This window comes from Orbicella faveolata, unplaced genomic scaffold, assembly GCF_042242905.1.
Source record: "Orbicella faveolata isolate gen_17 unplaced genomic scaffold, um_ofav_v1 contig_4, whole genome shotgun sequence".
In the NCBI taxonomy this organism is placed as follows: Eukaryota; Metazoa; Cnidaria; class Anthozoa; order Scleractinia; family Merulinidae; genus Orbicella; species Orbicella faveolata.
The window spans coordinates 7,743,704-7,765,406 of record NW_028301569.1 but is presented as its reverse complement, the minus strand read 5'-3'; the positions used below and the strand labels follow the sequence as shown (position 1 = coordinate 7,765,406).

General features: G+C 38.8%; 1 protein-coding gene across 4 annotated transcripts; it reads right to left on the bottom strand.

The window, feature by feature from the left end:
- Nucleotides 1-14,148: 14,148 nt before the first annotated feature.
- On the bottom strand, nucleotides 14,149-20,213 carry LOC110068612 (ETS domain-containing protein Elk-1-like). 4 transcript variants are annotated; one of them, XM_020776016.2, is made up of 5 exons: nucleotides 17,844-17,950; nucleotides 16,532-16,585; nucleotides 15,766-16,007; nucleotides 15,135-15,380; nucleotides 14,149-14,748 (listed from the first exon to the last, which is right to left on the bottom strand). In XM_020776016.2, exons 2-5 carry the CDS (start codon nucleotides 16,539-16,541, stop codon nucleotides 14,719-14,721), a joined length of 528 nt encoding a protein of 175 aa, XP_020631675.1. In that variant the 5' UTR covers nucleotides 16,542-16,585; nucleotides 17,844-17,950; the 3' UTR covers nucleotides 14,149-14,718. The 4 variants fall into 4 exon arrangements, with proteins under 4 accessions (XP_020631675.1, XP_020631674.1, XP_020631673.1 ...); XM_020776015.2 differs by lacking the exon at nucleotides 17,844-17,950 and adding an exon at nucleotides 20,050-20,213 and having other exon boundaries at nucleotides 14,149-15,380; XM_020776014.2 differs by having other exon boundaries at nucleotides 14,149-15,380.
- Nucleotides 20,214-21,703: the final 1,490 nt, after the last annotated feature.

Genomic DNA, 21,703 nt, shown 5'->3' with positions numbered 1-21,703 from the left:
TCATTCATTCAACTGAAGATGACAGAAGCTCTGTCGAAACATGTCTTGCAAACTTAAAAAATTGGTCGTTTTCCTTAAAATATTTACATGTCTGCTGCTATCTAGACCTTTAGTATAGAGCGTTTTCACATGACGTCACGGCAGCCATGTTGTTGTTCCAAAACAATGAAATGGCGACCATGTTGGTGTACCAAACCAATCCTGTGTGAACTGAACTCTTTTCTTGTGTAAACACTTCCTTTTGTTTCAATAAATTTGCATGGCTCCTGACCACGTGAGTGAAAACGCTCTATTGCGCTATTGTTACAACACCTTATTATCCAATTTTGACTCTATTCTTTGTCAAGTGATCGCTTACGGGAGGTTAAAAACAAAAGAAAATTTCAGACTTTTGGCTCTAAAAGTGGTCGCGGTCGCTTACGAGAGGTGGTCGCTTACAAGAGGTTCCAAATATAGTGATTTGACTCGGAAACTTTTGGTATTTTGGAAAACTGGTCGCTGAGGAGAGGTGGTCGCTTACAAGAGGTGGTCGCAACCGGAGGTTCTACTGTATAGCTTTTTGTTTCGTTTCCTCAGAAACGAAACGGCGTTGTTTCCAGTTCAGGGGTGAACTATTTACATAGTGATTTGTAATATCAAATCAGAGTAAAGTTCGTAATTGTTAATGTAAATACGGTGGAAATTCAGTCATCGCAACAAATGTGGCGTTCCGAACATTTCAATTTCTGCTTTATTCGAAAATGGAGAATTACGAGTGAAACTCTCGTTTCTCGTTATTAAAATACACAAGAAAACTACACACTGGACTTCTATTCGGATAGTAATAGTGAAAAGGAAGTTTATTTTGGAGGTAGAGAGACCGCCAGACCACGCGATTTGTCCACTAATGCGACATTTTAGACCGATGGAAGCAGTTCGTTTTGGTTAGTTCAGCGAAGAAATGGTACTGTTTTCCGTTTCATAGTGATTTATTGCAATAGTGAGTATGAATGTTATCAGCCAGTAACGATTTTAATTCACAAGGTAAGCACGTTCAACAAAAATAACTTGTTGTTTCGTTTCCTCAGAAACGAAACGGTATTATTTTCAGTTCAGGAGTGAACTATTTACATAGTGGGGGTATATATCCAACCAGAGTAAAGTTTGTAATTGTTAATGTAAATACGGCGGCAAAATTTCAGCCAAAACTGGGTGCATCGCAACAAAATGGGTCATTTGCAACATTGTAGTGAAACTCTCGTTTCTCGGTATTATCTTACACAAGAAAACTGCGAAGTGGACTTGATAGTGATAGTGAAAAAGAAATATATTTTCGAAGTAGAGCGGCACCGCCACACCACGCGATTTGTCCACCAATGCGATATTTTAAGCCCATGGAAGCAGTTAGTTTTGTTTAGTTCAACAAAGAAATGGTACTGTTTTCCGTTTCAGAGTGATTTATTGACATAGTGAGTATGAGTATGAATGTTATCAGCCAGTAACCCTTGTAATTCACAAGGTAAACATGTTCAGCAAAAATAACTTCTCGAAACTAAATTTTATTTCGTGACACGGAAAGAAATTAAAATGTCATGCAGGTAGAAATAATTGGCGACTCAAATGTTCCTAAGTCTTACTGAAACGGTGTATTCTAGAGAAACGAAGATATCTGTTTCCGTGCTTGATTTAAATGTGATTAAGACCACAACTACGGCGACATAATTTTGGTCAGTCAGAACACTTGTCAGGAATAACAATCCCGCCCCTTTATTACTGTGGCTGTTTACGGGAAAGAACACGCACTTGGAGCGTTTGAACGATACAACAGATACGATATATTGTGAAAGGTAACAATTCATCGTACTGTAATTTAATTAACGTTAGTATATTCCAAAATAGGCACAATATGGCTTTTTTATGAGGTTTTCTTCATATCGTAGGTGTCGACATTTTCCAGATTTAGTTGAATTTCTCGAATTTTCCTCCACAATTCCAGTAGCTTTACTTCTTAGAGCACACTTTTAAAAATAAGAAAATTTATATTTCGACATACCGCGGCATTTCAAGAGCTGGTTTCCATGAAAACACCGATAGCATTTGTATTTTAGCTTCACAATATTCAAGCGAAAGTGGAGGAATAATTGCACAACTGTCGTCACACATGAACCGTCCTTTTTGAAAAGAAAAATATACTGCGTCACTGACAACGAAACGAAGAGTGCCGCATCCATTCGAATCAAGGACTGCCCGGCACAGAAATGGAAAAATTATGCGTCAAATGCTTTTGCCCCTTAGCTTTATTTAGCCTCACACACAATACTTTGAATTTCTGAAAACTTTGGCGGGGCTGTGTGGCCCGCTTTCCAAAACACTTACCCTGTTTAAGACCAAAGTCTGCGATTTTTCTAACCTATTTATTGCCTGACCCTTAAATTAATACCCTCTTTCAGACCTGCCGCAGTTCTCTAGTTCAGAATGATGTTAAAGGTATTGTGAATGGCTTTAGTTGCTGGTCTTATCAATAGTAACGAAAAAAGTGGCTTCGTCTAAAAAACATACCTAATTCAAGACTAGAGTGCAAAAACCATATCCAGTTTGAGACCAAAATGACCAAAATCGATAATCTACTTCTGACTAAAATGTCTTAAAAAAACATGTTCCTCTGACGCTGGCCATACCTATAGTCGATATAAGGGAGCATCCCCCTCCCCTAGGGTAGAGTCAAAGTGAAGTATCACAAGTAAATACATTTCGAAGCGCGTTGACTGTAATAACTGATACATGTGTAGGTAACTTAAATTAATTAGCCCTTGCTCTTTTACAATAGGTTAAGTACTAAACCTCATCTGAACGAAAAGCCCCAGGCTCTGGCAACCACATATTCCCCTCACCCCAGGACTTCTCATGCACAAGATATCAAAACCCCAGCCTTTCTCAGACTTTGAATATCTTTCTGGAAACGAAACACTGAGAAATAGCTTCTTGTTCAAGTTGAACTCAGCTAGTCACTATACGGTTTCTACTTCATATATGTACGTGGTTAGGGCGCGTGCTACGTTAAAAAAAGGTCAGTTTTTCCTCTCCTATCAAACACTCCTGACTCCTTTTTTAGCTCTTAGGCGTAACGTGTGTAAATAAAGTGTTGATCGAAGTGTTGCAATAAAGAGAATACCTCAGAACGGACTTATGACGGGAAAATAAGGAGGAAATATACTGCCTAACTTCGCTCTATCAGATCATTTGTCCAGAAGTAATGTAGTCAAAGTTTTGATAGTCATCACAATCAAATACAAATTATATAGGCTTATTTAAGCAACAGAGCACTTTTTTCGTGTTTACATAACCTCATTTAAACACTCGGGGGGTTGGGAGAGTTCTCGAAAGTTATGGAAACCCTCGACCATGTCTCGGATTTATATAACTGCCTGGAATTCTCCCACCCCCGAGAGTTTAGATGAGGCTATGTAAGCAAGGAAAAAGTGCTCTGTTACTTTTATAAAAAAAATTCTCTAAACTACGAGCGAATCTAAAACGTCACAATCGTGTTTACATACTCTCATCTAAACACACACCTATCGACCAATGAGAGCGCGCGTAGTAGCTCAGTTATATTATAAATCACTTTAGTTACCTCTCAAGACTGATTCTGAAAATATACTTCCCTATATAGCTTCGCGGAACCGTTTGCAAACTCTCCAAAGGCTTCATGAGCCGTTTTTGTAGGTACCGTTTTAAAGCTCTATGATATTTGGACTTCTCATGCGGGCGTGACGTGAAGCGTGCTATATTTCCGTTAAACGTCCGGTCTTGCATCATTTATTTATCAAGTTTCTCAGGCTCTTGTGCTCTTGTTATCAAAGCCGGAAACACGTACAACCATGCCCAAGTTAGTTTCATTCGGTGCTCAGAATATGACGAAGCAAAAATCACTTTCAGTCTCAGTTTATCTGCGATAAGGTATTTCCTTCCTGGTGAATCCACAAATTAATCGTACGTGTTCTATTAATTCACTGAGACCTGACGAAGCTATTCCGAAATTTGGGTGGGGATGCGCGGCGCAATTCTTCAGGAAATCTTACTCTATTTCAGACGATCAAAGTATGCAATTTTCCTATCGTATTTCATATCTAACCCAAATTCAATGCTCTATTTCAGACCAGACCACACTTCAAAAGAGATGACTAGTATTAAACTATATTAATTGCGAAAAACAACTCGGTCACACAAGTGTGAAGAACATACATACTCAATTTCAGACTACAATGGTCAAAATCTATACCTATTTTCACACCAAGAGAGCTCAAAAACCCTACCCTTTGAGGATACACGTACATATGTAGCTTAGACAAAGGAGTGCTCTGAGATCGTTAGGTTTGTAGAGGTAACTGTCTTTCTGTAGCTCTCTTATCTTAAGATGCACTAACACGGGCTAAAGAAGGGTTTTGTCCATGATAGTAACTTGCGCGAAAAATATGCCACAATACACATTTTAGTGTGTGAGGGGTTCGAATATTTTTACGAGTCTCGCGGAGTCAAAACGTATATCAAGTATAATGCAAAATGTCTAATGAGAGATCCAGAGTATCGATTTCTTATTCAACGTTTTCTCTCTCTAAATCCTGACTTTAAACCGTTCCTGGCGCCATCGAGCAATCTCAACTTATATGAAGGTACAGATAAGCTGTGTTGCCTTGCGCTAGAAAACGAAATCAATGCTATTTTGATGTTTGAACTCGTTTCATGCGTTATTTGCACTTTGTAGAGTAGAGTCTGATAGATAGAAAAGACTCAGTTTTCACTGCCTCAAGGCCGGTCCTCACGTGCGACGCAAGCATAAGCATAAGCATAAACATAAGACGTTTATGCGCTGGTTGGGACAGCTGCGACTTAAGCAGAAGCATTTAAGCTTTCTGCTTCCGCTACTGCTTGTGTCGCTGTTATTTCCTCTGAGGACATGGTCGGCATAAGCAAAATGTGTTAGCTGATTGGCTGAAAGTCTTTCACCCATGTTGCTGAAACTTATGTTTAAACTTATGCCAACATGTCCCCACTGGACATAACAGTGACATAAGCATATAATGATAAGCGTAAGAAGAACGCAAGGTTTGATATTTTTATGATTATGCTAATGCTTGCGTCGCGTGTTGCATACGTAGATTGAACAATGCTCTTTGCAAAAAAATAAACCTTTAAGGTCAGCATACACGAGGGAACTAATCTTTGCGACTAGTCCCTGCAACTAGTCCCCTGAAGAGTTTACATGAAGGGTCTGGTCGCAGGGACAGAACGAACAGTTCACACGAAGCGTTTTGAGGAACAAGTCGCAGGGACTTGTCCCAAAAATTCAAACCAGTTTGAATTCGTAGGACTAGTCGTAGGGACTAAAATTTGGTCCCTGATTTTGTGGTAAAAATGGCTAGTTCACACGATGGGACCTTTCTCCGCGACTTGTTGCAGGGATTAGTCGCAGGAACTAGTCCCTTCCTGTGTGCGGACCTTTAAGGAAACAACATCACTGAATGAATCCTCCATTCTGACTACCGCTTGTTTCTTGTTATGATTCTTGTAAGAATCTGGTAGTGCACCAAGACAATGTTCACTTGAAGATGCCTTATTTATTTCTAATCATCTGTCTGCTTTTGCAAAGTACTAACATTGCAAAGAGAAAACAGATGTGGATCACTCACTTGGAAATTAAACAGAGTGCAAAATGGCAAAAACGTCAGTTAAGTTTGCTAATGGTGAACCCTATGCAAGCCCGGTAGCCTCGAACTCGCTTAATATAGAAAACGTCTTAAAACATCCATATTTGCAGCGCTGTACTGAAAAACTTTGCTTTTATCTACATGGACGACCTAACACCTTTGAATACATACTTGTACTTCAGATGTAAAATACTTTTTCAAAAAGTTGCCGGTAATGCTCACTCGGTTTATTTTTTTTTTCCTCTCTCACTTCCTTCCTCCGTTTTCGGAGGTCTAAAGACGCCCTAAGTGAATCTAGTGGCCAAACAGTAGAAACTCTTACATGCACTAGACAAAAGCAAGCAAGAAAATAGAAATGGTTCGCTTCGAGAGCCGCAAAACTACACCACTGAAAGTATTTGATCCGACGGAGGCTACAGTGTTCGTAAAATAGAAATATAGCGCCTTTTCGGAGCCTAGTGGCTAATTATAAACGGGGAAACGTTTAACTTCTTGGCATGTAGCAGGTTGCGTGATAACGGTTCCCGTGTACCCGTTTGAATTTCTAGGAGAGAGACATCATATAGAAGGAGTAAGGGGTCTTGCATAAGAATACAACGCACTGGCCCTGCATGCACAGCGTTCGATCTGGACTGAGTCAAAATTGTTTAGGCCATCGTACTTTCAATGAAGAAATTTCCATGACGCTTCAGCTGAGGTGCACATCGGAGCAAAGAAAAGATGTCTCATACCGCGGTTTATAAGCTAAAAGTCATAAGTTCATTGAACTTAGACAAGTAATTGTGCACTAAATTTGCCAATCGCGTGCGTTACATTGTAGCTAGTTTTTTCAATGATTGACTGAGTTTTCAAGAATAATTTATGAGATTTCTAATGATACAAACTACGAATATTCTTAAGCTGAAAGTTCACTTAGCCTGCCGTTTAATTTCTCAGTCTTCGGAGTGTTCAAGTGTTCAAGTGTTCACGCTCTGAACCAATGTACTTAGTCCGGTCTTGGAAGCCTTTCCAAGGCCTTTCCAACCCGGGTCTCGCACGATTTTTTGATCGCGGTGCTTCGAGCGCAATTTAATGTTCGGAACTCTTGGCAGCAAAGGCAAAAGAATTACACATCGAGAGCATTATCTAGCATAAAATAAGCTAAAACTTGTATATCGACAGAATTAAATCTTACCTAGATCTGTGAACAAACCGTATGGCTACTTACCTTTGTCCAGTGAGTTCAAAACAGTTTGATTCTCGTGTGCTTATACTACACCTCAGAGAGGGCTGTCCGTATAAATAAGCTTTTCAGGCCCAGTCGAAAAAATGCGCTGGAAAAAGGCGTCAGCCAATTGGTTAGCGTAATGAAATGCTTTGAAGCTCTTTCAAGAAGATGACGGAAATTACACGTAGGTGGCCTCACCCAATATCAGCCATTTCCGATCTGCTCTGAACTCAACGTGCCTTAACGTTTTGCCTTGCAGTACAAAAATAATTTGCCAGTCTCAATTTCATATAACCCGATTTCGACACTTAATGCTATGAACGTAATTGTCAGCCGAATTCTTTAACAGAAAGAAGAATATTTTTAGCTATGGTCTAACTACACTTAATTAAGATTACGTTTCAATGGGATTTTTGCTTGATCTCTAAAAAGTGTTTTATTATTGTTTGGATTTCTCGTTTGACTTCTTTATTACCTTGCTTCACTGAATAGTAATACCTTGTTCACATTTTTTAATCGTCTATTACCTATATGATTTGTTTCAGCATGACCGTATCATACCCTTTTGTTATCGTATAGGTTTAAATAGAGCGTGCTATTGACTTTTATCCGAAGGGCTGAGTACTTTTATATGGTCGGCTTAGACAGATTATCCAGTCGTCGATTCTCGAGGTAAACTGGCCTCATCTATATCCGGTATTCGCCCGCAATGCTTGCAGAACTTTATGCTTACGCACCGCTCATATAAATGTCAACTGAATTTATGGCAGGGAGTTTCCTTTTAATTGTTCTTAAAGATCGCTTACAAAAACTGTCACAAAAAAAAGTAAATTTCGCGGTCATGATTGAGACCTCTTCATATACATCATGTCAAAAATGATTTGAAACACAGTCGAATCATGATTTTTCAAACCAACGAGGGTCATGAACAGAAATTGGTTCAAGCAGTCGGTATGTTCGGAAAATACAGGGTGAATTTTTTTTTTGACAGTGAGCAAAAGAGGGGTCGACTGCATAAAATTACATACAATCCATTTAATGGAACATCAGTGCGTTAAAAGGTAGACTTCTAAATTGAATCAAACTCACTATTGTTATTGTTATTCTTACTTTAATGGCGTTTGTTTAGTAAACATTATTATTATCATTTATTTTATATTACTATTTCAGTTGGTATATTTCATTATTGAATTTCTGTGTAATTATCCTTTTTGCATGTTTCACAGGGTTTTGCTTGTATGTCTTACATGTAAAACTTGCAAACATCTAACAGTAAAAGAATTCTTTAATTAATTTGAAATGATTAATTCTGACTTCATAAAGTTTTTATTCTTTACATCGAGGGACATTATCCTTAAGATTTTACAGACACTACTATTTAATTTTAATCATAACTCGTTCTGAAGATTCTAAAAAAAACATGCAGCTCTCTAAAGATTCTCTAACAAAACTTATCTTCAAGCAAAATCATTATTTTTGAAGCGAAAAATTGACCCCCGCAGTTAATTAGTTTCCTTTGCAATTTTGCAATTGCAATTAGAGAAGGGAAAATATTCAGGCTTTTGAAACAATAACTCGTCATCCGCGAAATTAATTTCAGTCATATTATTAAACGCTTGTTACAGTTTACTTAGCCGCGGGCAAGAAAAGATAGAGAAAGAGAACATTCTGTGATATGATTCAATTAAAAAATTGTCCGACTAATAATACAGCTAATTACTCACATAGTTTATGGGCGGTCGTGGTCATGGCTTAAACATTCGAACCTCTCCCGAGAGTTCTCGTAGCAAGTCAAGATTTCTTGCCAGAAAAATTAATTGCAAATCATGGAGGAAACGTGCGCTGATCGTTCAAGCTTTCATATAGAAGTATTGTATTGTTGTGGGCAAGATACTGTTCACTTTGTACTTTAACATGAACTGTACTTCTCTCCAGCCATGGGTATAAATGCGTACCGATGATTTGTCAGAGCAACCTAACATGTATAGATTTTGTGTAAGTCCTTTCCAGTGTAACTTCTCTGGCCTGTTTGTTATCTTTCGCGACTTCATCACTCAGGCGTATCAAGAGCGCCTTCTCGCTTCGCTCGAGGAGGATGATTAAGCGAAGGTCGCCTTGTGGCAAGTCTACCTAACATAATTTTGGAAGGGGGCTTCGATGGACCAGCATCCCATCCAATGGGAGGTAAAATATTCCTAGCCATTTTATGCGACAGAATCAGGAATTTTAAATGACAACTTTACCTGAAACGAGATCCTCCAATCCCTAAGACTGGAAAGAACTTTACACGAATCGACACTCTGAGAATGCAGATAGCTCACTGTAAAAACGTCAGGTGCTTACAACTAGAGTCACGCTAGTTGCTATAGCTTGTTTCAACGCTCAGAAATGCCTACCTCAGCGAATTTTCCGCTTTCCTCACTAGTATTCAACGCTTGTTATGGAATCGTCACTTGGAGCAAAATGTGTGCAAATTCGGGTTGTGGTTCGATGAGTTTGAAATCCAATTTTGCCTTTCTGACAATAACTCGATACATAACCAAGCTAACAGGTGCAGGTAAGGAGAATGTCAAATCATCATTGTCGTGATGTATTACCAAACTCTCCGAACTATCATTAAAAAGAATTAGAAGCATAAGGTTAGGAGAGCTGATGTTTCGATCGAGGTACTTATAATTGAAGGCGTGACGTTTCGTGGCAACGGTTCCGTCTTGCGAAATGAGTGTTTCCTGGACGTGATTCAACTGTGTCAAAACACAGGAACAGGAAGTAAAACACACATCCGGCTACAAATCTATTGTATTTGCTTTTTTTACATACAGGATAGGCAAATGCCCATAGACACTGTTTGTCATAGTCTTGAAATCCATGGAAGTAAAGCATGTCTTTAAATAACATGTTCTGGTACAGCTGTTATTACTACGCTACGAGGACGGTTCAAAATAATTGAAAAGTATACGTAAATAAAACAAAAATATCTGTGCGTTGATAATTTTTTACAGGGAAAAAGCCAAAATGACTGAGATTTCCCTAGTTACCTTCAACTTAAGTACTTGAAGAGGAAACCAAAAACACTCGAGTACATGACCTTTGCGATTCCATATGTAACTTTGCAAGTTTAAGTTAGGTTCGTCCTCAGCTGTGTCGAAATAGAAATGGAAAAAAATAGTAAGAAATATTGTCCTGAATTTTTCATCAGTCAGGGCTGGTATTTTGTTAACCCAAGCTGCGTTTAAGCATGTTTGTTGTGGTTTGAAGGCCATCTCCATGAATAGAGAGATTAAGCAGTGACGTTACGTCAAAAGGCAAACAGCAAAAATGAAACTATTGCCTTCTGTCTTCAGCTGTCTGTACAGTAGAGTGAAAATATATGTATTTGCGGTGAATAGTAGGAGACATTTTTCTATTCTTGTGTGATTCATTTAACGATTACGAGAAAAGAATAAAAAATCAGAGGTAATCTTTGCCGTTTGCCGTCTGCCGTAAACGTTATGCTTAAACTCTCTAATGCTTCTTTTACCATCGTCCGCCAAACCCAAATTTCCTCTTTTTTTTTTTTTTTTTTGAATTAAGAAATTATTTCTCCATTATTCGGGTGTTTCCAAGTTTAATAGGTTTCTTAAATAGTCATTTTCAAGTGACTGACATATGGGCCTCTTCATATGAGCGCGGTCAACCGGGCTGGCTCGGTCTCCGAGATCTCGCCTCGCCACTCTTTCCTTCGTAAAATTTTCGATGTGTTCATATCTGAAGCCACGCTGGCCCGGATACCGAGATCTCGGGTTTTGCGACCGAGATCTCGGTAACCGGGATGAAAATTTTCCCATATGAACACTCCAGCCCGGGTAACCGGGACGAAACTGTTTAGACGAAATAGCTTCGTTTTCGCAACATAGCGGCCAAAATGGCATAATTTTTGCCTTGTATGTATTTTCACTTTAGGAGTAGGCGAATTAGCTTTATTAGTAAAGCTACAAGAGTCCACAAAGCTGCGACAGCCGCGAACGATACAAGTTTATGTTCCACCATTTTGGTTGTGTTTCTAGGATTTTATCCCGGTAGACCAGGCTGAAATTTCCCATGTGAACAGACAACAAAATTCGTCCCGGTAACCGAGCCAGCCCGGTTACCGGGCTCATATGAAGAGGGCCTTAATCAGCCCTCATAACCAGGTCTATAACCAGGTCTTTAAGCAACCTTTTGAGCCTAGTGGCTACAAGTGAAAATGGCTTTTCTTTTCAATGACCCGCTGTTATTTTAGTATTACTTTTTATCGACCGACTAACTCGCTCTTACCAGAGAGAAAGCGATGGAAAACAAAAAAATTCGTGGGTTTGACCTAAGTTATCATTTCCGTTTGATCAGTTTATCCTTAGGCATCCACAGCTGATACTGTATTCAGCAAAACTCTGCGAGTCCGATCTGATCATTAATAACACAACCCCCATTTAGTAAGCGGCCATTTTATTTTCCGTCTATGACGAAATTGACTTAGACGCTGAATTTCTGTTCAAGAATTACAAGAAAATAATGAAAAATAAACGGTTGGCATGCTTTATCAATCCGAAGATTTAACAAGTGCTTGTAAGGGCCTCTTCATATGAGCCCAGTAACCGGGCTAGCTCGGTTACCGGGACGACTTTTTTGGTCCGTTCATATGGGAAATTTCAGCACGGTCGACCGGGATGAAATCCAAGAAACACAAGCAAAATGGTTGAACATAAACTTGTATCGTTCGCGACTGTCGTAGCTTTGTGCCGAACTCTCGGTATCTTTACTAATAAAGCTAGTGCGCATACTCCTAAAGTGGAAATACATGCAAGACAAAAATTATGCCATTTTGGCCGCTATGTTGCGAAGGCGAAGCTATTTTGTCTTAAAAGTTTGGTCCCGGTTACCCAGGCTGGAGTGTTCATATGAGAAAATTTTCATCCCGGTTACCGAGATCTCGGTCGCAAAAACCGAGATCTCGGTAACCGGGCCAGTCCGGCTTCTCCTATGAACCCATCGACATTTGTACGAAGGAAAGAGTGGCGAGGCCAGATCTCGGAAACCGAGCCAACCCAGTTGACCGGGCTCATATGAAAAGGCCTATATGAAAAGGGAGTAACCCCAATGAACGAGTAACTAAAACTACTACGTTTTACAGCATGTAAGCCAGCTTGTATTTTTATGCAAGGAAGAATTTGCATTCTCTGACAAACAAACCTTTGGTTATAAAATCTAGAAAATTTATCATATTTAAGTTATGTTTATCCGCTGATCGGATCAAAACAGGAGACAACTTTTCGGCGCCGAGAGAGTGTTTATTAAATTGAGCCATATTTCCTTCCGTTGGTAGATAACTCTTTATAACAGATCTGGACCACTTCCTATTATTCTACTGAATTGCGCTGTCTAAATTGCTTCAAAGGCTTTTTGTCATGTGGAATAACAGCTTACCAAGGCTGGCACTACGAAGAAAACTTAACTCGACAACAGCATAATCATGATAGAGTCCCAAGTGAAAGCCAAGAATTGTAACCGTGGGCAGCCGTTTCGACTTGATTAGGTCTCGTCAGCATGTCCGGCTTTTTATGTGGTTCTATTAATTTGCTGCCCAAAGTGGCTCCTGCTTTTAAGTCTGCGTAAGAATCCTTAGTGTGTGACCATTTAAACGAAGTAATTGAGCAGTACTTTCATGTGGTACTGTTTATCATGCTGTACAAGGTTCTAACTTTTAAGTCTGTGGATAAGACCCTAGTGTGTGACCACTCAAAAGAAAGCTAGTGGACCGTAGTGTCATTTGGTGTCGTTTATCATGCCTGACTGTGTATAAAACCTTCATATCTACCCACTAGAGTAAAAATTATTAAGCAGGCTTCTGTGTGCTGCATGAGACTGACCTAACTTTTGAAAAATGAATAAAAACTCTGGAGTATGACCACTTAGATGAAAGCTGCTTCCAAGCAGTATTTGTTTCTTCGAAACTTTCGCATTTGTTTTGAAAACTTTTAACCAGGATATATTTTGGAAACTCGAAGTGTTAATACAATTCAGTGAGCAGCTGGGCATTATCCCAGGGTATTGTCCATTACCGGTCTTTTGTTGATGTTATTGTTTTGCTGGTGCGGAAATGTTTCGTTTCTAGCTGCTTCTCAAGATCACGCGCGTTTGTGGTTGCATTTAGCAGGTGTTAATGGCGGAAGGAAGGTGAACAAGGAGAGCTAGCGCTTTCACCCTTGGCACGCGACATCAACAAGCCAATATCATTAATTGCGTTGAATTTTTCCGGACGGAAACACGCAACGCACAGCTGCAAATTAATCCCAGCCTTGAGGAAGACATCAACTCTATTATATCCTACATATTTCGAACTTGAAATACAGTTGAACTCTTTTTGTAAAACGAGCTTTGTGTTTAATTTGGTTGGAGGACCCTCAGAGACTAGTGAGGTTGCGACATTTAACAACTACAGAACTTGATTTTTGTGCTTCCTTCATTCAATTTAGAGAATTCCTTAATGTGGTATACCCGCATGCACCTAATTTGTCTTCATACGCAACATAATTCCAAAAGGAAATCCAAATATTCTTAAAGCACAAAATTCCGTGTAGTAATAAGCTTCTTCTTCAGTTTGCAGCTTTTTTTTGTCTTTTTAACAGGCAAAATTCTCTCAAATGGCTCGATTTCTTATTCTTACTCCACGTTTATACATCCTACCCAGAAAAAGTAACTTTTCGAAAGTTTCCTGTAAATTTTAGAATCTCTGCCTTAATCTTGTTCCTCACAAATCGATAGCCAGTCAGACTTCAAAATATCGACAAGCCTGCGACATGCTCGTTGCGCCAGCGGTGAAACCGCGAGACAAGTTGCGCGAGCAGCGAAGCTGCAGCGCGAAAAACCGAAACACGAGACAAGCTAGAGATTCAGAGATAGACGTCTCTCCAGTTTTTTTGTTTGTTTGTTTTTTTCTTTGCGTTGTCAGCCCAGGTTCAATCATCATTGTTTTGTGTCCCTTCACGCAAGCTGAATCTATTTTTCACCGGGATTTTTGTTACCGATCAAAGCCAAAAGCTAAATATTTGTAAGTAACTTTTCGAGTATGTGGGTTTCAAATGTGGGTTAGATATAAGCAAACATCATTCACCCTTTGTACTGTAATTAATACCATCGATAGCGAACTTTACTCTCTTCTTGCAAAAAAAAAGAAACAAATGAATAATAACACAAGCGCAAAATTAAAACTTGCCCAGGCAATCACCATAGCAAAGTACATATTTTTTTACTAATGTTTATTTACATTGAATAGACATCTAGTGCTCGCAGTGTTATGTACAAAATTGAAATTCAATTTTCACACCTAAATAAACTCTATTTATACATTGTTTTTTTTTTTTTCACTCCCTGCCGGCGTAAAATACAATCTAATCTTCTTCCCAACTTTTGCACTGATGTACATTGGAGGTCATACATTTGTTAATTCCTACTGTACCTAGATTAAATAAGTTACAAGCAAAAACATCTATATAATCTCATGATGTAGAACATTTATAAGTCTTAAAATCATTCTTTGTCTCGTTGTGTCACTAGTGAACTCTTTCAATTCAAGTATGTACAGTTTGTGGTATTAGTTATTGTTTATAACCTCAATACATCTTTATAGAACAAAGAATATAGAAATTCAGTTCCCGAACGTAACGTGTTTTGTGTTAAGTCTGTTAAATATGAGATAGAAAATTTGTGACAAGTTCTCACACACGGCTTTAACATAGCTAAAGCGAATTTTTTTTTGGTTTTGGTGGCAATTATACACTGTATGCAAATGGCAGCAAAATCGTTCGGATTTCATCTTCTAGAAGCTTTCTCCGTAAGCAACTGTGGAGAAAAGAGGAGAATGAGAAAGGAAAACTAAACGGAGGGTAGGGGGGAGGGGATGGACTAAGATGCACGACCTCCCCCCCCCCCGCCCTTTTCGCTCTTCTTCAGTTTTGGGACTATATCATTCATCCTCTGAGAAAGGAAAACTTAATAGAGGGGAAGGGGGACGGGAAAGATGCACGACCTTCCTCCCTCCCCTTCAAGGAAGGCTAAACTTCACACACTATTCAATTTTAATTTCTCACTCATTAACACTTGCAATTTCTAGCTGTAACTTCATTTTTCTATGACTTGATGATGCCAACTTGACGGCACGCAGGAATCACACAAGGAACAATATACGGGTAAATAGAAACTGGGTAGGTCATGTGACTTGGACTGACCAATGGGGCTTGAATGATTCGGAAACCCATCGGAGAGCTGGCCAGCGTTGTCTGGGGCAGTGTGAGCGAGTTGGTTCGCACGCAAGGTATAGTGGGAAGTTCCTGCTTCTCCTTTCCTGATTCTTCATCTATCTTTGCAGGTGCTAATGGTGGCGTTTGGGCCTTTGATGGGGCGTCTTGTGAAGAGGAGCTCTCTTTGGCCAGAGGTGGTTTCACAAATTTGTAAACAAGTCTTTGTCCATTTACCTGAAACGGAAAAGAACATAAAATAAGATAAATATAATTTGCTTTGAGCAAACTTGTACAATAAGAAATCCAACATGCTTTGAGAAAAGAACTGTGTGTTACTTTGAGTTCTGTTTATTTCCTTATTTTAGTTCCTTTTTTTTGTTGTTTGAGTCATGCACTTTCTAATTTTAGTTTGAAAAAAGCAACATCCTTCTTAGCTTAAGGTCATATTTTTCAGTCTTCAAGGATCTGTTTTGCGGGAAATTAAGGCCTTAGCTTAACTACCCTACCCCTACCCTACCCCTCTAATTCACGTTCTTGACCTCGTGCGTGATACATCCCTCTTTTCAAAACTGTAATTTGTATAAAGAAGTTTTCCTAACAATGACATAATTTTAGATACCTTTTTAATGATCCCTTTTTGGTAGTAGTATCTCAGTGCTCGGCTAAGCTTGTCATAATTCATGCCTGGTCGATGTTTCAAAGTTCCCCACCTCCTCGCTACCTCTTCTTGATTTTTTAATTTGAACTCTCCTGCTTCGCGATTGGTCCAGCAGATCATGTGATCGCATTTTTCATCCAATAGGAGATTGAGTAAAAACTCCCAGAGATGGATGGCAGTTTTTGGGGGTTTCCTTAGACTTTCTGTGAATAAACGAAAAATGAACGTTTTAATACATTTTCGATTAAAATAACACGTCAAAAATAGGTTCCTTCTGCCAAGATTTCACACTTGGGCTGGTGGAAAAGCTGGTGTCAATTATAAAACTGTTTGGCGTCAACTGCTAATAGATCTAACCGACAAAGCCAATTAGAAGATTATCCTAATCATATGTGACATCGTCTTCCGCCGTAAGCTAATATATCATTGTCATCTTTGCAATAAAACGAACTCAATCGCTAAAATTAAAAGTCAAAGCGAATTCTGCTAGCTGGCGCCTTTTTTCCTTGTTGAAAGCAAAACTAAACGTTTTGCGTGTTAATTCGAGTTCGGCGAGAAGAACAAGTCCGTGACTTCAATGATATATTTCCTGAATTTTTGGTTGGTATTCATCACGAATTTTTCTTAAAATCGTGAAACTCGGAGCACTTGGAGTAGTTTGTTTTTATTTCTCTGTTCCTCTGGCCTCAGTTTTTCACGCATCTAGGAAAATTTGGTATCTACTTACCAAAAGACATGATGCTTTTTAGAACTTGTACTTGCTATAAGTTAGTCTTCTTTTCTGTAACCAAGAGGACACGAAATAATTAGGAAATATGCAACTGTCGCAATGATACTTTCTGGTACGTTTCAATGGACTTAAACCTTCGCTAATTCCGCAAAATATTTGCCACTGTTGAGCTTTTTCACGAGTACAGCACGCGGATTAGTGTGTGCTCTTATTCCCGTGAAAATATGCTTTTGTCTATCGGACAAGAGCGGAAGGAAGTCTAATGACCTCCTTCTTCACCTTAAGCGCCACAGGAATCTTACTGGCGCGCGCGCTTTTGTTTGCTTCGACCAGATGTAAACGGAATAAAACCTTGGCCGACAACTTTTGTCCAAAGGTTTTCGCTGTAAATAAAAAGCTATCCGAAAGACGAAAGCTGCGGACTTTACTACTGGACATAGAAATCATCAATTTCCAATAGCGAATAAAACAAATAGATTAAAAATTTCTTAGGAGCAACTCTATGAGTAAAGTTGACGAAGTTAGACTACTATTTATATTTTCTATATCACCTGCTGATATTTTCTTCAAATCCTTGGCCAATTACCATGAAAGAAACCTTTCTAAGAATTGTATGTTTTAGGTCTTGATAACAAACTGCTTCAACAGGGTCAAATTTTCGCCCCCTGCCAGTTTTCAATCACCGTTAAGACTTCCGCTATCGAAGAAACGCAAAAGTTTGCTCAAGTCTTCCTAATATCACCAAGAAATTTTCTTAAACGGCCGGAAGCTCACGTAAAGAGAATGATTTTCATTTTTCACGGATTTGCAAAGAAATTTCCTCAGGACTAATAAATCCGGCAATCTCTCGTAATTTTTGCAAAGGCTAAAGTTCTCTCTCGTTGTTTCAAACTTACATTTAAGCCGATCTCGAATTCTGCGATTTTTGGCCGATTTTTGTGGTGTAAAATTAATTGCTTAGATAAAATGAACGTGACTGCATTTCTTGTATGTACAGAGCTGTAGATTGTTAAGGCAACGAATCCACTGCTTTCAAAATAAATTTGCTTCTCAAGAACGTGAACGAAAGCGAACTTATTGGAAAATTAGAATTTCGCAAACTTGACAGCAAGGATTCAAACTCAGCTCAAAAAATCGCGGTAAATGGAACACAAGTTCGATTTGCGTGTTGCCAGCACTGCTTCGATTGCTCGCGTACGACAGCGAAAATGTCACGAAATTCGAAATGGCAATGTTTTCAAGCGCAAAGTGACAAAAATTGCATTTAAGTGAAAAGAAGCATTAAAAGGCCAATAATATTCAACTGTACCTGTTAGGATCGCCGTTTCACGAGCGTAGTAGTAGCTTAGCTAGTATCGAAACACAATATTTAACTGCCGTGTGGGCGACTTGAAGTTTGTTTATATGCCAATGTGAAGACTTCCTGTTTATGTCATGGTTCAAACAATAGGCTAACGTGGGCGGAAGTGATTGTGGAAGTGTCATGTCACGCATAGCAATTACTTCCTCCTTGTCAATCGAACAAAAAGCAAATTAGATTGAGAATTAACTGGCGCGTGCTAGGAATACAGAATAATGCTTCTTAGTACGGCGTCATCGGCAATCGTGGGTTGCATAAGATGATATAAAGAAGAAAACATACGCTTAGCGCTTGTACAGGGTTTCAAGCTTCCACGAAATTAAAATTCAGGTTATCCCCGAAGTTATCAAAATATATTATTACAGAAAATGTTAAGAATCTTGAGTTCCTTTATGAATTGTCTCTAGCAGTGTCTGACGGAAAAGACTTGCCCAGGTCGACGGAGTATGTTCCGGTAGTTCTTTTTAGATTTTTGACCAGAAGTAATTTTGCGTTCATGTTTTCCTACTTTATTAATACACACAGGAAAAAGGAAGCAAGAAAGAAGGGAAGGCTTGAACTCGCTGAAATGCAATATAAATTCATTCCCCGTAGAGTCTCTTTCGAAGTCCTTAGTTCGGAACACATTGAGTAAGGGTTATTTTTAAAAACGTTATTGTCCCGGACGTTTAGAAGCCTTGCAACGGAAATTCAGTTTGTCATAAACGAAACTTTTTTTTTTGTCAAAATATTCTGTAGCTGTCTAGGCAGTTCACAGCCCGAAGCTAGAGTTTCCTGCTTTTTTAAAGTTTATTTTTTATGTATATGACATCTGGAATTCAAGTCCTTCCTCATATACCGTCAGGTATCTGTTATTTTATTGTATTTTTTCTTTTCACAAAGTAAATGTAACTGCAAAAAGAAAATATCAAACCATCATTAATTTTGTGATTTTCGTCATTTCATGTTTCCAGTAGCGTGACACTTACAATAAAAGCTGATTAATTTATTTTGTTTACTTAAGCATAAGTTAAAATTTTTGACTAAAATTTACCGCCGTGAAAATCATCAAGTTTGAATGGCATCCCATCTCTCTCCCTGTAGCAACTTGCAGCTTCTTTTGGAAAATTAGGAATGGAGCACGACTTTGAGAAGATGGAACCTGAAAACCGTAGATGTACGTGCCTCGGGGAACATCACTCTCAAACGTCTTTTGTTTGGAGTGACAACGACCTTGTATGCTTTGTTTCCCTTTTGACACTTCCTTGTCTCCTTGACAAGCATGTTCCGTTGAAAATATCTGCTCTGTGCAAATTTTTATTCAGTTTTCAGATAAAGTGTCGAAATCGCAGACATCAGTTTCTGACAAAGAAGGATGTAGAATTGATAAATTAACGAGCCTACCTGTTCCGGTTGTGAATTATCAGAAGGGAAATTTTAACTTTACGCTCGTGTGGCGTATATATACATGTTGGAAAGTGAAGACTGAAAAGTAAGATTGTGAAGTAAAACTTGATAAAAACGGAAAATCCCGACAAATCCAGAGGTCACTTCCTTCGTCTGAGGCCTCCATGAACCTAGCACGCTTAATGACATTAGGCTTGTTTCCTGAACTGATAATCTGATCCAAGATATTTTCTGCCTCAAATCTGATTGATAAATAGCAAAGGGAAAACCTCTTGAGGCGAGGTAAAGGAGAGAACGCTTATAGAACGCTAACAACTAGTTGTCCCAAAATAATGATAGCTGCTATTCATAAACTTTTCGTCACAGTGTAGAAATTAAATTTCCTGCACATGTTCCGCTAAATTTCAACGAAATCAGAAATGTGTGGTCATATCGCAGTGCTATCGAACAATAGTCGTATACCCGGCCATTTCTTCAGTTTTAAGACAAAACGGACTCGACTTGTTACTAAACGTCACTAACAGCCAACATATCACTTTAATATTTAGCATCTGTGTTTGCTACAGGAAAGTTTTAGATGCAGTTTTGGCCTTCCGGTAAATCTACCTCGGTGCTGATGTTTTTGGAAGTCTCTCTAGATTATTTATAGGTGAAATTTGGCCATAAATCTTTCCTCGTATAGCGGGCAGTTACATAATCAAAATGCATCATCATTATTTCTAGAAACAAATCTATTCTCGACATATAATGTACAATACAAAACGCTTACCTCAGCAAAGACTTGTGAAATTCTAAATTTAACGGAGTCTGATCGGTTAGTGGAGAGTTTCTTTGAACTAAATTCAAAATCTCACATGCGTTCGTCGGCAAAAACTCAGATAGTGGCAGAGAGCATAATCAGGTAGACCACAATAACAGGAACTTGTAGTCAAGCTTCAGTGACAAGTTGTTATCCAACGAGTGACGAATTACACCGGAAAACACTCAAATTATTTAACGATTAGGGTGTCATGTTGTGAGTTTAGTCTAGTTCAGTGGAGCGCAGGCAAATATCAGTATAAACATGGCAACGGATCAAAATGAATTGGCTCTGATATTATAAAACATAATATAATCCTTTTTTTGCTCAGGATTTCAAAGCCTGCCTGGTTCAGTATTCTGATCTACTCGCACTATGACCTCCCCTAAAAATATGATTCTTTTCCAGCTCACTTCACCGTTATTTTAACGTAATTTAGAGCGGAACTTTTCGTTTGACAGGTGCAACTGACAAACCCGTTATGAGGCGTGGGTGGGGTGTTGGGGGGGGGGGGAACCTCATGCTGATCTGGAACAGGGTACAGAGACGTTCCACAAGGGGTAAATTCTAGATCTTGGGGGAGGGGGGCGAGGAGGAAGTGGAGAAGGAGGGGGTCCGGAGGTCATGCAGATGGCGGAAGAAAAGGAAGGGTCCCTTTTATTGGTCCCGGTGGGATACTCCCTTAAGGTGGTCTTATACCTAAAAAATTTTTTTTTTTTGCAAAACAACTCTGTGGAACAGTTTTGGTATCACGTTAAAGGACTTTGCACTCTGACTTCAAAAATGAGCTTTTCCAGCTCACGTGCCACAATAGTTAATGAATAACTAGCTCCTTAGTGTTAAAAAGTGGTGTTCATTATAAACACGATAACGTAATAATGAATGGTTCGAGAAGTATGGAATTAAGTTCATCCTGTCCATAAGCAAGTTGTCCAGGAGACAAACCTCAGAAAACAGTGTTTTGAGGGGGTTTTTCTCGTGAAATGTTGAAAAAGTATATTAATATTAACTAATATTAACTATATTAACTAAATAACAGGAAAAAAATTCATAAATTGCAAATTTTGGAGGTTTAAGACCTAGATAATTGTGTCCTTCATCAATGTTGAAAATTTGACAACATTCGGTTAAAACCCAGTGGAGATATCGTGTGCGAGATATTGATGATCCGTCTATTTGATCATTTTGAGAAATAAGGCTTTAAAGTTTTACTTCGGTCTCCGAGAGCCCAAATTAGCCCTGTGAACTAGGGGAGGGGGGAGGTTAGGGGCAGGGGGAGGGGTATATTTACATGAATTTTTCATTGAACACCCGAATACACACCAGTCATAGAAATGTTAACCAAGTATAAGGAGCGTATAAGATGGTAGAAGAAATAATGTTCAGGACCATGATGCAAAATTCTCATAACTACACATCTTTAAAGCGTTTGTGTAAAGTATCATTAAAATGTACTGAATTGAATCCATTTTATGAGTACTTTTAGACTGTAAACAATGGTTGCTATGGGTGTTGCTATGTTGAAATATAGCTAGAAGTGTTCAGATTTCTTAATTTAAACGTAAATTCAGGAGTAATTAGAGGAAAATCGTTTCAAAATACGATTTACAAATGGACAGGGATG